Here is a 15,835-nt window from a genome sequence, read left to right as displayed (position 1 = left end):
TTTTTTTGTCAGCACTACCTGACTATTTGCTCCGAACGTGTTAAGTGACAGTGTTAATAATAATAATTATTGCCAGCAAGTAATTAATATGACAATAACTAAATACCGTGCAAACTGCAATCTCTCGCTTAAGACTGACAAGCGCCACACAAAAAAGACAAGCGCGCAGGTTGATGACGTCAAATAAAGTCGACTCATCTTGAATAGCTAACGACTAAAAGGTAGCAACGTTTTCGTCGGAAAGATTGACACTATAAATCCGTTTTTATTTTTGTGAAGGTAAGCCGTTTGCACACAGAACAATTATTTTAGAGACGCGGTAATGATATAATGATAAATTACTGTGTTTTCTAGCAACCTTGACCTCAATAACCGTGATCATATTTTAGCCAGCTAAGTAGCAACGCCAATGCTATCTTAGCTAGTTTCCAAGGAGCCTCTTTACTATTTGTATGCCTTTAATCAAAGAGACACATTCCGAAGTATTCATGTTTTGGTTTACACAAGAGTTATACACCCGCACTACTTCCTTTGGAATAAAGGGAGAAGAGTTTTCGAGTACAGGTGGTAGCATCGATCTGTGACACCGTGATAGCATGGCGGCTCGATGGGATGAACATCAGGCTTACGACGAGCTTCTGCACTGGGACAGCCTCATCCAACAAGGCCGCCGGTTACTACCGCACGAGTTTGACAGGTACATCAAAACACATTACTTTTAAAAGTGCATTAAATATCTTGTGTCGGAAAACCCGGACATCAATTGTTACGCATGTGGAGTGTGATAATTGCAATCACTCGGGGCCCACCATACAACACCTCAACTCCAATGCTGCATTATAGTAAAGTGACAAGTTTTAGTCTTTCGACCACCAAGCAGAAAAAGCGCAATGGCACTGCACTTTCAACATGGAGGTACAATTCGAGAAGTGGGAGAACAAATACAGCATCTCTCCGTCTTCACTGAAATGTTTTCATGTGACGTCATGTGACAATGTCCCTCATTGTTGTTTACATTCACCTGTAACCCTTTGCAGCATAATGTATGGAGCGTTGAGATTTGTACCAGAACAGTGACCAACACAGAATATTGACTGTTCTGCTTGCAATGCTTATCTTTGCAAAAATGTGTGCATATTCTTGTCTCATCTGAGCTCTCATCTAAATCTTGCAGATATGAGGAACTGCGTTACTGGTACGACTGTCGGTGCTATGAGGAGGAGCTGAGACATTACCATGACTACATTTCTACAATGGAGGCAGCCGATGATCATCATTATCAGGTCTGATTTTACGTGTCACCTCAAAAACGTCATAACCCCAGATCTTGATTTTTAGATTTTCATTCTGCTTCCTCAAAGCTGTTAATTTCCATAGTGATGGAAGACATTGCCCCTCTGGAAGTTTGTATCCATGTGCATGTTCCTTGTTTTGGTCCACTTTCTAATTGTTTACAAACTTCGCGTGATTCAGAGGAATAAATATAGTTAGCTTAACTCAGTGATTCCCTCAACCTTATTTCAATCTACCCCCTGCAAGATATTTTTCTCAGCCAAGTACCAAATAAACAGTGCGAATAATTTTTCAATGGGGAAAAAAATAAAAATGCTTTGCTGTCGGTATTTGAACTATTAAACTTTGGCACTCCAATTTGTGGTGGTATTGCTACAACTCTTTGGAAATTTTGCAAAAAGAGACAAGTAGATAATTACAAAGATTTGTGCATTACTTTTTAAATATATCTTAAAATTTCACATACCCCCCCGATGTGTCTTAGGAAGTTACAGAAATAAAACTGTGGGTGGAGCCAGATAAGTTCTTTGTACTTCTACCCACTCCCTTTGAACATATAGAGAATGTTAGATCTTTGATGCTCTGATTTTTATTTTTTTCTCCATGCCCTAGAAGGGCTATCACGTTACCCCATTTGAGAACCACTCGCCTAACAAATAAACAGTGGTTATTTGATGCAATGGTGGGCCATTGCCACAATTTTACGCAAGTGGCCACTAAGGCTAATCCATTAATCTGTCAATTAATCAATGATTGAGTTAAAAATACAAATTTTGTTTTCATCAAAGGTCATTACTTCAAATTGACATTTCAGACAAGCTTAAATTCAGGTCTAGTCACCGGTTTGAGCCTTTACATGTTAGGAATTAGGCATAAACGTTGACCATTGTTTGACAAAGTAAAAGCAGATTTTTGCAAATGTTTTACTTTTATTCAACACACGCGTCCACTTCCATGGAGAATTACAAAAATTTGAGGATATTTACTGTTGAGAGGCTGAATTCACAAGCATTTGGGCTGTTTTAAATTCAACAAGCCCTGTAAATGATTAATTTATTATTAAAATCTTTATTAATTTGATAATCACTTAGTTGTCAAATAATAATCATTGCACCTAAGATCTCGACTGGCCACTGATCATTTGTCTGTTTTCTAAAACCATTTCTCCAGTTTGGGGAATATGGAGTCCATTTCAACTGACTTGGAGCGAAAGGTGAACTCCTGGTTTCTAGTCAATTCTGAGGCAAGTGGAGAGAACTTAGTGGGTATTGATGCTATCTCTGCTGCACAAAGAATAAACTTAAGGCATTTTTCCATTAGCCCCTCTCCACTCGGAATTGTCTTGACTTGGCTTGCTCCATGTGAACCACAACAGTACTAGTTTGGCCTAGGATCATTTGTCGCTTGTTTTTAGTCAGCTGTGATTGGCTGCAGCTTCTTAGTCACTCCAAACAGGGAAAGTGGTTTACTAAAGGGATTAATGGACCTATTGGATTGTTGATGATAGACCATGATCATTCCTTTGTGACTTTTGTTTCACAAAATGTTTGTATTTTTCCCTTTTACCCCCCGACCCACATACTCAACCAAAGGTCGCTACACACAACCAGACACAATATGGGCCAAACGATCGCCGTGTTATGGCCAAACACACTGAAATCTACCCCTCTGCAGAGGAGCTAGAGGCAGTTCAGACAATTGTCTCTCATGTGGAGTGTGCATTAAAGGCTGTATCTGAGAAAATGGATACCCCGGATAAAGGAACTCAAGAGGTCGAAAAGTAAGTTACTTCAATGTATATTTCCAGTTGGCACACATGACACTATGGATTCATGTTCAACATGTGAATCCTCTGCTCTTTTAACTTTTCCCCCTTTTTGATTTGTTGAAAGTGCTGATGCACAAAAACATGCGGTGCATGGCATCATGAGGGTGGGTCTGCTGGCCAAGGGACTTTTGCTCAAAGGAGACCTGAATCTGGAACTGGTGCTGCTTTGCCTCAACAAGCCAACCGTCACGATGCTGAACCAGGTGGCTGAGAGTCTACGGGCCCAGTTAGAGGTACAACTGCATCATGTACATGTACACTCGCATTGAATTTTGTGCTAATTTGCAGCATTTGAAGTTGATATATTCACATGAAGAATGTAGAAGAATGATTGCCGTTTCATGTCATCGAGGAACGTGAAGCTCGCTTACATGAAGCGTCCCGGTCATATGGTTACCTTGCATTGGAAACCCCACCCAGTTGCGTGGATGAAAAATTGTGTTCCTCTCCATTTAATTTGCCCATCACTGTGTTCTTCTTTGCAACAGATTGAGTCAGCTGGGTTGTACACAGTGACCCCTTGTCCAACGGATGCAGCCATTATAGTGGAAAGCACCAAGGAGTTTTCTCTAACGCTCACCGTCCATCTCACATCTCCTCAAGTCAGAGTGGAGGCTCAAGAAGAGCGTGAGTGTACACTAGAGAAGTTCTAACACGGGTCAAATGGGTGTGCGCACACCCTGGACCGTTCCACTGACTTAGTATTAAAACGCCATCCAACTTGTAAATGTTTCACGTTATTCATGTCGATAATTACTTAGTTCTTTAAAAAAATAAAAAATGAAAAAAATTGGGGAAAAACTTCAATGCCATCCCTTAATTGAAGTCTTCCTAGCGCGCTCTGCATGTCCTTGATGCTGAAGGTGTGCATCTGCTCTCACTGCAGCAAAACTGATCACCAGCATCAGCAATGTGAAGCATGAATCAAATGTATTTAGAAGTTTTAAGATCAGGTTAATTAGCATTGGCTAAAGCCTTAGTAAGGAGAGGGACCAGTACTGGTACAGTTGATGAACCGGAGCTGCACTCTGAACTGTTCATGCATGTTCATGTTTTTAAGCAGGAGTGCACAAAACTGCACATAAGCGGTGCACAAGTGTGCATGGATACTGAAATTAGCTAGGTGCGTCCCTCAGAAATGCGCATTAGCGTTTCAAGCTTATTGCAGCCACACAACTGTTATTGCAGCTCAGTTCTCACAGTCTTACATTACAGTCTTACAGACCAAGTCAAGTCAGCAGCCACAATATTTGCTTCTTTGAATTAAATTCAGAATAAAAGACAACTAAAGCATAGACTTTAAATGTTTCTGTAGATGTGGTAGCACAGATGTAACTCATTCAACACACATTCAATTTGGCAACCAACTTCGAAATAATCATAGTGATGTAACATCAGTTACCGTAGTGACCAAAAATGTTTTTTTTCCCTCTTTCCTCAGGTGAGGAATAGTTTTAGCGTTGAAATAAAACAAAAAACTTACTCTACTTTACATAAGACTTGTAACTGTTGCACATGATGCTGATTTGTGTGTGGGCTCGTAGTGAAAAGGTTCTTTCATGCAACATCATAAAGAAATGATCGAATTCCAGTATAATCATCGATAACCATGCACTTTTATTTTTACAAAGAAGCATTTTTTTTATTAAAGGTAGATGCCTTTTTAGGTAATCTTTACTCAGTGTAGTGGCTGTTGCTCTACCTGCTGATTGCTGAATCTTGTTGTTTCTTTTTACAATACTAGCATAGTCATTGAGCCCCACAGTATGGACTAAGCAAAGACCAGGGTGTGACCAATATTTATCCTCTCATCAGTTTTGCTGCAGAGTAGAGCAGGCGTGGAGGTTTTGCCTGTGCTTTACAACTGATTGACTTGTAGTTTGTCAAGTTTTTTTTTTTTAGGACGGCTGGACCTTTGACCAACTGGACATGCTGTCTCAGGATGGGGGAAAGCAGCCCGCCCGAGCCACTGAGCTAAGGAAAGAGGGGGTCTTTGAAGCAATGTTATGCCAGAAACATAGTCTGCAAACAAAAAAGCTGTCAGGATGGCACAATTATAATGGCAATGTTATGATAAGTGACCATTTGACTCAAAGATGTTCTTATGGCTGTTAGACCTCCTCTCCTTGCTGCTTCGGGTTTGTGGAAGGCTGCTGCTCCCTAAGCTGCAAGACAGAATCAACCCCCTTGGTCAAACTGTACCTTTTCTTCTTACTCCACCTCGTCAATAGAATCGCTAACAGACAACGATCTGCCGGACGTTCTGGACAGACAGAAATGCCTAAGTTCCTTGGCGTCTCTCCGCCACGCCAAGTGGTTCCAGGTTTGCATTCACGTCATTATTTGTACGTAAACGTTCAACTGTATCTTTGAATGCCTTTGATTTTCTCTCCCTAAGGAGAAAAACAAACATTTTGAGTGTCAGTTGTTGTATTCGATCATCTTGAAAGTGTCGCTTTGACTAGTTGAAGTCATGACAAATGAACTGCTCCTTCATACCAAATTACAGACCGAGCGGTTCCTTTTTTTTTTTTAACACAACTGTCAGCGCATCCTAACCTTACCGGTCATTTCATCGTGATTTTCTCGCCGCCCCGTGCTTTGCTCTTGGTCTTTGGAAGAAATGAGTAAAAGAATGGCCTTGATGCAGCTTTACTCAGCTACCTTGTTTGTGTCTCCAGGCCAAAGTCAATCACCTGAAGTCTGCTGATATTGTGATCCGGGTCTTGAGGGATTTATGTATCCGTGTTCCGACTTGGGAACCGCTGTCAGGATGGGTAAGCATATGCCTGAATAGATAATAGAATGCCTTGAACAAATATTTACCTGCCTGGCTTTTTGTACCTATTTTGTTATACTCCAATCTTAATCTGTATTTTATTTGATAGATCTGTATGAATTAGGCCATTGTTGAAGTGAAATGACTAATGCGTGTATTTGAAGAAAGAAATTATATGTACCTGAAAATTGACATGTATTCACCCCCGATGTTATGATGTCCCTAGAAACTGATGTGACCAATTACCTTCAAAAGTCACATAATTAGTGAAAAGAAATGTGTATTTCAGCTTTTGATAATGAACGCATACTTATAGTGAAATTTAGTTTTGCTTTGAGTGTTTCCATTATGGTCCTGTACTCTGTTCCTGCACAGATTCTTGAGTTGATAGCAGAGAAGGCCATCAGTACATCTGAGAGGCCACTGGGCCCAGGCGAGGCGTTCCGTCGGGTTCTTGAGTGCCTTGCCTCTGGAATTCTCTTAGCTGGTAAGCCTCGAATATTTGTGACATGAGAATGAAATCGGCTATGCAAATTCGACTTGACATTTGTGCGTAGACGGTCCTGGAATTAAAGATCCTTGTGAGAAGGAACCCATTGATGTCCTTGAAAGTCTCACCCTGCAACAGCGTGAAGACACAACTCAGAGTGCTCAGGTAAAGTGAGTTAGCAGATTGACAAGTGTATTATATTCATGCCAGGGATGGCTCGATACGATCGTGTGATCAGAAATTGGGGCCGATTGATCAAACGATAGATCGTTGCCAATTGCGTGATTTAAAGTCAGGGCTGATCATGTTATTTTAAGCTGATTGGAGTTCGGTTCAAAAGGATGAACTTTATTTATTGAAATTTTATAGGTCACGAAATGATCATGTAATCCTAAACTATAAATATCTTGTTATGGAACAGTCTAATTTCCTATTACGCAGTGTCACAAGCACTAAACCATTGCTCTTGCACGAAAATTATGATGAGCATGCTTTTTGGCGAAGCGCAGACTAGACCAGACTAGACTAAATTCAGGTGCATTGGAAGCAAGGCTGCTTTGTGCACAAGCACAAACGAGCTGAAAATAAAGCTACGGTCGTTTTCACACCAAGCACACGGGCGCCAGTCGACCAAAATAGGGCCTGAAATTTCAAATTTTGGATCAATCAGCAATAAGGAGTAAACTGATGTCATTTTCACTTGACAGCAAATGGCAAAATTGCTACCCCATGAGATGGTTTGAGACAATGTATATTTCCACAAACGCAATATCAATTGGAATACCTTGTTTAGATGAGTAGGAGTGCATAGGACACATTAGCGTTAGGAAAATTTTTACTCCACTTCCTCTTTAATGTGTTACAGAAATATCTGTTCATGATTCATATTGGCAGATATTTTAAACCAAATACTCGAGCACAGGTGCCAAACAGTTGTCATGACATTCCTAATTCATGCTATTTATTTTTTTCTTTCTATAGTTGGCATTAAGACTGTGTGCCTTTGGAATGATGTACAAAGTTTTGGGGATCGAAGCAAAACCTGGTAGGACATGGAAAGCACGAGGAGCCAGCGCAAAAATCTTCTCTGGTATCTTTGTGCTTTATACTTATTAACAATTTTATCTCTGTTTCTTATGTCCCTTTCTATTCAATCCAGCACATGAAGAGGGCAGACCCTCTCCACCACTTAAAAGATCCTACAATGAAATGGCACCAGGAAAGGATGGGTCCTCATTAAATAGCAAACAGAGGAAGTTCCTCAAATTCCAGAAGCGGTTTCCTCGGAAGTCATGTATGTCGTCTATGACCCACTCTTCATGCACTTTAACAACAACAAAAAAACACACGCAAGACATTCTTTTAAAATGCTTGCCCGACCTGAACGGTTAAGCCAAAAAAAACAAAAGCACAATCCATTTTTTAGTGCATATGTTATTGAAAAAAAAAATTGTTCTCTCTAGTGACAGATGATTTGACCATGAACGCTGTGATGCGACTGAACCAATTCCGACCGGGCTTAGAGTACCGCCTGACCTCCCAGACGGGTCCTGTCCACGAGCCAGTATTCAGCATGGCTGTAGACGTAAATGGGAAAACCTATGAGTCTACCGGGCCCTCAAAACGTTCTGCCAAGCTTAATGTAGCCAACAAGGCAAGTTGATTTTAATGTAAACAATTAAAAGAAAGAAGCTAAACTGATTCACTTACTCATATTCTATAGGTCCTGCAAGATCTCGGTCTTCCAACAGGCTCAGATCCCAAGTTCGAGTCCAAAGCCGATGATGGCCAAGAAGTAACTTCTACAACTGGTTCCAACGCATCAGAAGATGTATGTAAAAGCGCTGCCTCGCTCATGCTCTTAAAAAAACATTTGTTCGCCTAACGACCAAAGCGACCTGGACTAAAAGATCTATCTCTATGCTGTTCACCTGTTAAAAGCAGAGTGGACAAGGTCCTATCTTGACCAAGAATGGGAAGAATCCTGTCATGGAGCTGAACGAGAAAAGGCGCAGTCTCAAGTATGAACTATCTGACGAGACGGGTGGCTCTCACGAGAAGTGCTTTGTAATGGAGGTGACCTGATAGCATCCCACACACATTCCACATTGGTGCTTAAAAAGTCAAACGTGGGCCGTCACACCTTTCCCTGTCTACCAGGTGGAAGTTGATGGACAAAAGTTCAAAGGAAGGGGGTCGAACAAGAAGGAGGCAAAGGCCTACGCTGCTCTTGCCGCTCTGGAGAAGCTGTTCCCAGAGACACCACTTATGCCCAAGAGAACAAAAAAGCTGACTTACACTGACATGGTAAGCTGCAGCCAACACATGACTAGAGCGGAGCAGGCTTTTACGTTGAGGCTTTTTGGGTGGTGTCCATGTCCAAATTTAATACAGATAAATAAATAAGGTCGATGGAGGGAAAGTGAGAATTTTTTTTTTTACCTTACACACAAGAAATCCACTTAAAAAAGCATTTTGGAGGAAACAAAAACGAACAAACCAAAACAGTTACATCCCTGAACTGTATAACAAGTGATGTGTTGACATTTCAGAGCCATAGCAGAAAAATAAAGTAAACCCCAACTCATTAATAAATAAGTTGAACATAGATTTGAATTAATGCTGTATCATAATTGGTTTTGGCTTCAACAGCACATCCCAGGCTTCGGGACTATTCGTGGGATCCCTTCAGATTCTGGAACTCCTGACTGGGGCCATGGTAGAGGTCGAGGGAGAGGCCGAGGCAGAGGCTATTCATCAGGACCCATTTACAACAAGAGTAAGGAATTTCTATGCTGTCCCTTTTTAAATACTCTGCACAGTTCATGTGTGAAGTGACTAATAGTGAAAATATTCCCTTTATTTTAAAAGCCAATTACAGTTATGAAAGCAACTCCAGTACAGGCTATCGTAAGTATATCCCAACTGTCTTCCCTCGTTTATTTTAATATTTGGTACAACTGAAGGTAACATTCTTACCCCAGTGCTGTTCAAATCGATCAATCGTAATTTAGCAAAACACAAAGCTCATAACAAATAGCAAATAAGAGGAGGTTATTGCATTCTACTAGTTCGCCACTAGATGGTACTAATTTAATTTACTGGTTTTGATGTCTGTAATCTTATCATTTTTATATGTAAAGCGTTTTGTTACAGCTGCAGCTCTTGTGAAATGCTCTACAGAAGTTGTATTGTATGAATAATTGCCCCTTGAGAAAGAAGAACATCATATTAAAATAATGAAAGGGAATGTAAAAAAACAAAGGCTAAGCTGTGTGGATGTTCTGGACACAATAATGGTCATTGTTCTAGCCTTAAACTTGATAGTAATCTTAAATTGAGTTACGTTAGGGTTACTCACATGACATTTGAACACTGTATCTGAATCTCACGCCAAATTAGCACATAAAAAAGGACCAAATAGCATATAACTCCAAAAGCTCTAACATTTCAGCACTCATAAATCAATTGTATTTGAAATGCTGTTGCATGTTTTTCAACGTGACTCGTTCCTTTCTTCCAGATAAATTGTATGGTAACAATGGAGCCGGAACCACAGTTCCCACTACCAAAGGCGTCAGTACCGCTAATTCTGCCAGCACAGGAGGCAGTACTGGCTACGGCACATTTTACCCAGAGACGAGCGCCACCACCTTTTCCTCGCCGCCCGTCTCAAGTACCAGCACAAGCTCAGCGACAAGTTACAAGTCGGTACCCCCGACTGCTGACCAACAGAGTCCCTACAGTTATGGCTATGGCGAAGAAAAGAAGAAGATGCTTACTCAAGGCCAGACGGAGGTTTCGACACAGGGAAGCAACTACTCCATGTACAGCACTGCTTACCCCAGCACAGCTGTGGGAACCCAAATGTATAGTAGTTACGGTGAGTCATAAGACTACAGACTTTCGATATCCTGTGTCAGTGACAAGTTCCAAGATGCTAATAAAATGTCCCTTCACAGCTTGGTCGACTCCGTCAAATTGGAACACTCAGCAGGGCTATGGATCCTACCAGTCCTACACGGGACAAACTCAGACCTCATATCCTGGAAACAGCGGCGCAACTTATTAGTCACGCTCAAGTGCTGCTTTTCTTGGCTAGCTAGGCCACCGAGGTCTGAGTTTTCACACCCTTTATTAGGATCCCGGCACACCACTTGTGAAGAGAAAAATGTTTAAATGTCTCTCATACTGGAATGTTTGTTTTGTCACCGCAAATCATGTTTGTGTTTATATCTTGTTTCCTGAAGTGTTTTTAAATATAGATTACTGGTTCTGTGTGCCTGTGTCATATTTTTGATTTAAAGCTGTACTATAAGCTTCTTCTGCATGCATTTGTCCATCTGAGGCTTTATTTACTGTCAGAAACTGTACTAAACACTATCTCAATAAATAACCTCCATTGTAGAGCCAACCTCTAACACACCAGTGAAATTTTCAAGTGTGAAGAAGTTCAGCCTATATTTGTTTAAAATGCCAGCAGTGCTACAAATTGTTTTGGAGCAGTTAAGAGTGTCTTCTGCACACTGATCTGTTTGTTCACGTGTCACAATACATGAAGTAATGTACTCTACATGTCAAGTAAAAACATTGAGAGGAAAGGTGATGCTGAAGTCCACTAGGAAAACAAAAATGGATCTTCAATTTCTTACAATTATAATGACAGTTAAATGAGACTTTACCTACCTTGAAATTGAAAGAAAATGACATTTTCAAGCAGGTATTCAGTATTGGTCTGGCATATTGGCCGTTGAGAGGATTCTCCATTCAAACATGCAATAATGACTGGATTAAAATGAGTCAACCTCCATCATGATTATTTTGCTCAGTGACTTGTCATTTGTATATTTAACATAGTTAAAATCGTTACTGTTTTTATGTGTTAGCTGAATCTACTTTATATTTGCTTTGTCAATGTGACAGTCTTGACCATTGTGTGTGGTTTTTTTTTTTACGTGTCAAATTAATTTTATTCGCTGACCGTGCCGTAATGGTTTAACGTCAGAGGGCCATTTTAACTGTGAAAAACAATACTTTCCGCCATGTTGGAGGTTGACATGTTTTGTTCTAGTGTGTATTGAGTTAATTATTGAATTAACAGACTGCCTTCCCTATCTCCACCACGAGACGAAGGACATGGATTGATGGAACCATGTCCTGTCGTTAGATGACACCTAGATAAACATATTTGATTCAGATGGTGTCAAGCATGTGAGGCAGCAACAAGGAGAGGCATGATCTGCATGAGTGCTGCCGACGTTGGGGGAAATACAGTTCATTGAGTTCATTGAGTGAAACAAATGCTAAGATGTCCAGTGACATACAGAAGCACTACCTCTGAAAACTGCTGCTGGCAATATTCCAACATTATAACCCCAAAGATACCTAAGATGATGGCTGCTTTGCAAAAGAGACTGAGGGTAAACGTAATGGACTGGCCAAGCATGTCTACAGACCTAAACCCTATTGAACATCTCTGGGTCATCATCATGTCTAATATTTACCAGCTCGGTGATCTCATCACGGAGGAGTGGAATAGGATTTCAGTGGCAACCTGTGAAGCTCTGGTGAACTCCATGTGCTGGAAAATAATGCTTCACACAAAATATTGATACATTCTGGGGCATTTTTACTTTTACTTTGTACTCCACTTTTGCTGCCAGGGGCTTAGCCACTAATGGCTTTTTTTAAGGGAACATTTGGACTGTTCTCTAAACTTTATAGTCACTACTTTTCGTCGCCTTTTTTTAGTGTTGTCCCATGAAAAGATAGAATTAAATAGCTACAGAAAGGTGAGGGGTATATTCAATGAGATGGTATGAAAGAGGGATACACGCACACACATCAAACAGATGGCAATACAACTGTTGTGACCGTGTTCGGGCCCTTGATGTCATCAAGTGTCATGATCCTTTATTTAGTCATATAGGGTTGGGCGTTCATCAAGCCCTGATCTCTGTTACTTTGTATTTTTGTATATAAGGTCTTTGCCACCGTATCCTGTCTGCTTCTGGGTCCAAATTCTGCTCCGCACATCACAGTACGACCAAGCAGTCTCAATCCGCCATCAGTGCTCGATGCACTGCTTGGCAGACATGATGAAAGTTATGGACTTGATTCGAAACCTTTCCACCACCATCAACTCAATGGCCGTCTAGTTGATGCCTAGTGCTTCCCTGCAGGCTTCACCACCTTTTCCAACCCATGCCATCACCTCCAATCAGATCCTAGTGAGCATCTCACCTGCTACTGCTTCGCCTTCATCACATGAACATTCCTCAACGGAGGTAGGATTGTGACACATTTCTGCTAAACTCATAGTTGGTTTTTGTGCAGCACATTTGGATGTTCTTGTCAAGTTGGCTTATGTTATTGCTGAGCAGGAAGGTTCCTTGCAGGAACCAAAGTCAGGCATTAAAATCATTCCCTTTTTACTCTTAAGAGATGCGTAGTCGTTCGGAAGACGGTTAATGTCTGCATCTTAGTTCAGGATTTGGGCCTCAGAGAGCGTGGAATGTGACCTGATTGTTCTTGGGGTTCACAAACATCCACGAGGTTCATCCACAATCACCAATGGCTGTGTTGTGACTGCATTTGGGGTCTTGACAATTGGAACAGGCCTTTATTTTGTGACACAGGCTCGGATATGACTTGATGTCTTTCAGTATTTAAGCCCAATTCGCTGACAGACACATTGTCACTGTTGTTACTCTATACTTGTGTAAATAAAAACGTCCGTGTCCTGTCTGCTTCAAGGTCCAAATTCTGCTCCTTAGTCACAACAACTAAAATTGGCAAAAATGAAGAAGGACAAATAGTGAAGTGGAAATATAGTGGCGTCTGGACTTCCTACAATAATAAAACAGTTGTAAATCACAAGATCGAGGTCAGTCTCCAATCCCAAGCCTGGTTTCAGTAAACAACGCGTGAGCAGTGGTCATGCCCTGGTACTGTGGTCCTGCTGATAAAAAGGAGGCGTAAGAGGAGATCTGTGCAGGACAAAGGGTCCCATCCTGAGGTTATCCACGACACTTATCAGCAGTGAGTGAGTTGATCTACTTCCTAACTTGACACGCTTCTCGCATGCAGGCTTATTTAAATCAGGCAATGTGCTTAACTAGACAGAAAATGTGTGACTTTATAACCCCCCATCTCCTTCAAAACGTCGGTCATTAGCTTATCAGCTTCAGTCCAAACGTGTCAAGTTTGGGCTGCAAGCAATCACAAGGCGCCGTGAGGTAAAATAGTTAGCATTGTTGCAAGTGGAGCGCGAGGGTACAAGATTCAGGAAGTGGAGGCGTGACAAGTAAGCTTGAGAAACAACTCTTGTCATGCCTTCCTTGTTCCTGTTTTGAGATTTGCTCCTGCCAGTGTTACCAACTTAAGCCTGCTTCTTAATCATGATTTGATCTGTTATTCATCTATCTTTTTATTTATTTAGAAGATGGCACTGATTCTGCTTGCCTTTGTGCTTGCTGCAATCCCGGCAGCCCACAACTATCCTGCTACCTTCCAAGACCTGAGTGAGGGTCACGGTAAGTCTTGTCTCACTGTCACAGAGGCCTTTTATAGTTCTTGATTAGATTTGTTTTCTCTGACAGCTAACAGGACCTCCATTAAGTTCCTGGCTTTTGGAGACTGGGGAGGTTTGCCTTATGCTCCATACGTGACATCAGTGCAAACGACTACTGCTAAAGAGATGAACACTGTAGCAGAGCAAATGGGAGCGGACTTTATTCTGGCCCTTGGTGACAACTTCTACTATAAAGGTGTGGACAGTGTGGATTCTCCAAGATTTAAGGTCAGCCCATTACACATCTATAGAACTATTTACAGTACTGTATTTGAAAAGCGGAGTTGGTGGTTCTGATTGGTTGATATCTGGATTTAAAAAAAAAAAAAAAACAGGACACCTTTGAGGATGTGTACACAGGGGAGTACCTGAATGTCCCCTGGTACGTCATAGCTGGCAATCATGACCATAAAGGAAATGTCAAAGCCCAGATTGAATACTCAAAGAAATCTGCAAGATGGTAAGAAAATCAATCTGTCTTGTGGCTACAAATTGAGACTATACTGCAAAGAATGAAAATATGTGGAATTTCGGGTGGTTTATAAAGAAAAACATTTTACACCAGAATATGGAGTATTGGGATTTATCTAATTTAATATAATAGTTGGCTCAGTGGTAGCGTGGTTAAAGTTTGGGGGTTTGATTCCCCGCCATTGTGACCGTGTTGAAGTATCCTTGAGTAAGGTACTGAACTTCCAGCTGCTCCTAATGCTCTGCCATCGGTGCTTTTTTGAGAAAGTCAGTGTAAAGCGCTTTGAGGGCCTTACCAGGTCCAAAAGCGCGATACAAGTGACCCTCACCTATTCACCCTATTCCTTTGCGTAAATTCAATGTGTATTGAAAGGTTTGCTGCTTTTTGTTGTTTATTAGGAACTTCCCTACCTACTACTATGAGCTGGACTTCCGCATCCCTAACACAGACAAGATGCTGACCATCATCATGCTTGACACCGTGATGTTGTGTGGGAACTCCCTCGACTTTGAGGATGGGGAGCCCAAAGGCCCCTTAAGTGCCGTCGAATCCAACCGACAGCTGAAATGGCTGAAGCAAAGGATGGCTCAGTCTAAGGCGGATTTCCTCCTGGTGGCCGGTCACTACCCGGTGTGGTCCGTGTCTGAGCACGGGCCCACCGCTTGCCTCCTGCGGTCAGTTCGTCCCCTGCTGCTCAAATACAACGCCACAGCCTACTTCTGCGGCCATGACCATAACCTTCAGGTAAAGCCTGTCAAATGGACTGAAATATCCTTCTTAAACTCAAAGCCATAACCTCTCTTGCAGTATATTGAAGAGTCTGAAGTGGGCTACGTAGTGAGCGGCGCTGGAAACTTCCTGGATCCGGATATTCGCCACTGGAACAGTGTTCCCAAAGGTTCTGTGAAGTTTTTCACTGGTAGTATGTCCACGTTAGGTGGCTTCGTTCATGCAGAAGTCACGGAGAACAAGATGACGCTCACCTTCTTCGAGGCTAAAGGCACCTCTCTCTATCATGTCGTGCTCTCACCAAGGAATGGCAAATAAATCACAAAGGAGCTTCACCTTTGCGTCCAAATTTAGTTTTTTCAAACAAATATGTTAAGTCTAATTATACAGAATAAATCAATATTTTGAAGGCTTACTTAGACTGAATTTATCTGAAATAAATGGCCTTTTCTCCAAGGCTAAGAGTTCTGTATTAATTGAAATTGTGACAAAGTACAGCTGTCCAACAATTTTTGAATGTGAATAAATTTCACTTTCTAAACAATTTCAATTTCTTGTTTGTAATGACAAAACTGGAAAAAAATGAGTCACATTACTTGCATTTCTGGCAAATGGAGTTTCAAATAAAGGTCGGTTAACTCACTACCTGCAGTCTTATTTTGCCATGCACG

The 15,835-nt window shown here is 41.3% G+C and overlaps 2 protein-coding genes across 10 annotated transcripts; both read left to right on the top strand.

The window, feature by feature from the left end:
• Nucleotides 1-122: 122 nt before the first annotated feature.
• On the top strand, nt 123-10,811 carry LOC148399100 (spermatid perinuclear RNA-binding protein-like). 4 transcript variants are annotated; one of them, XM_088372867.1, is made up of 20 exons: nt 123-279; nt 543-697; nt 1,175-1,283; nt 2,886-3,073; nt 3,186-3,354; nt 3,610-3,748; nt 5,353-5,444; nt 5,803-5,898; nt 6,276-6,387; nt 6,458-6,555; nt 7,372-7,435; nt 7,550-7,684; nt 7,854-8,044; nt 8,114-8,221; nt 8,332-8,466; nt 8,551-8,697; nt 9,043-9,169; nt 9,262-9,300; nt 9,914-10,273; nt 10,353-10,811. In XM_088372867.1, the coding sequence occupies exons 2-20, from the start codon at nt 597-599 to the stop codon at nt 10,460-10,462; spliced, it is 2,520 nt and encodes an 839-aa protein (XP_088228993.1). In that variant the 5' UTR covers nt 123-279; nt 543-596; the 3' UTR covers nt 10,463-10,811. The 4 variants fall into 4 exon arrangements, with proteins under 4 accessions (XP_088228993.1, XP_088228991.1, XP_088228990.1 ...); XM_088372865.1 differs by having other exon boundaries at nt 7,372-7,480; nt 8,335-8,466; XM_088372864.1 differs by having other exon boundaries at nt 7,372-7,480.
• A 1,545-nt stretch (nt 10,812-12,356) lies between these two features.
• On the top strand, nt 12,357-15,807 carry acp5a (acid phosphatase 5, tartrate resistant a). Of its 6 annotated transcripts, none has more exons than XM_088372874.1 (7): nt 12,510-12,677; nt 13,307-13,431; nt 13,832-13,925; nt 13,974-14,191; nt 14,299-14,423; nt 14,834-15,179; nt 15,243-15,807. In XM_088372874.1, the coding sequence occupies exons 3-7, from the start codon at nt 13,835-13,837 to the stop codon at nt 15,480-15,482; spliced, it is 1,020 nt and encodes a 339-aa protein (XP_088229000.1). In that variant the 5' UTR covers nt 12,510-12,677; nt 13,307-13,431; nt 13,832-13,834; the 3' UTR covers nt 15,483-15,807. The 6 variants fall into 6 exon arrangements, with proteins under 6 accessions (XP_088228998.1, XP_088228999.1, XP_088229000.1 ...); XM_088372875.1 differs by having other exon boundaries at nt 13,307-13,435; XM_088372876.1 differs by having other exon boundaries at nt 12,511-12,677; nt 13,992-14,191.
• The last annotated feature ends 28 nt before the right edge of the window (nt 15,808-15,835 follow it).

The sequence above is a fragment of the Syngnathus floridae genome, chromosome 4 (genome assembly GCF_059516105.1).
Source record: "Syngnathus floridae isolate MCC-2025c chromosome 4, RoL_Sflo_1.0, whole genome shotgun sequence".
NCBI classification, from domain to species: Eukaryota; Metazoa; Chordata; class Actinopteri; order Syngnathiformes; family Syngnathidae; genus Syngnathus; species Syngnathus floridae.
Note: the sequence above shows the minus strand (reverse complement) of the source record. Positions and strands in the feature narration are given on the sequence as shown.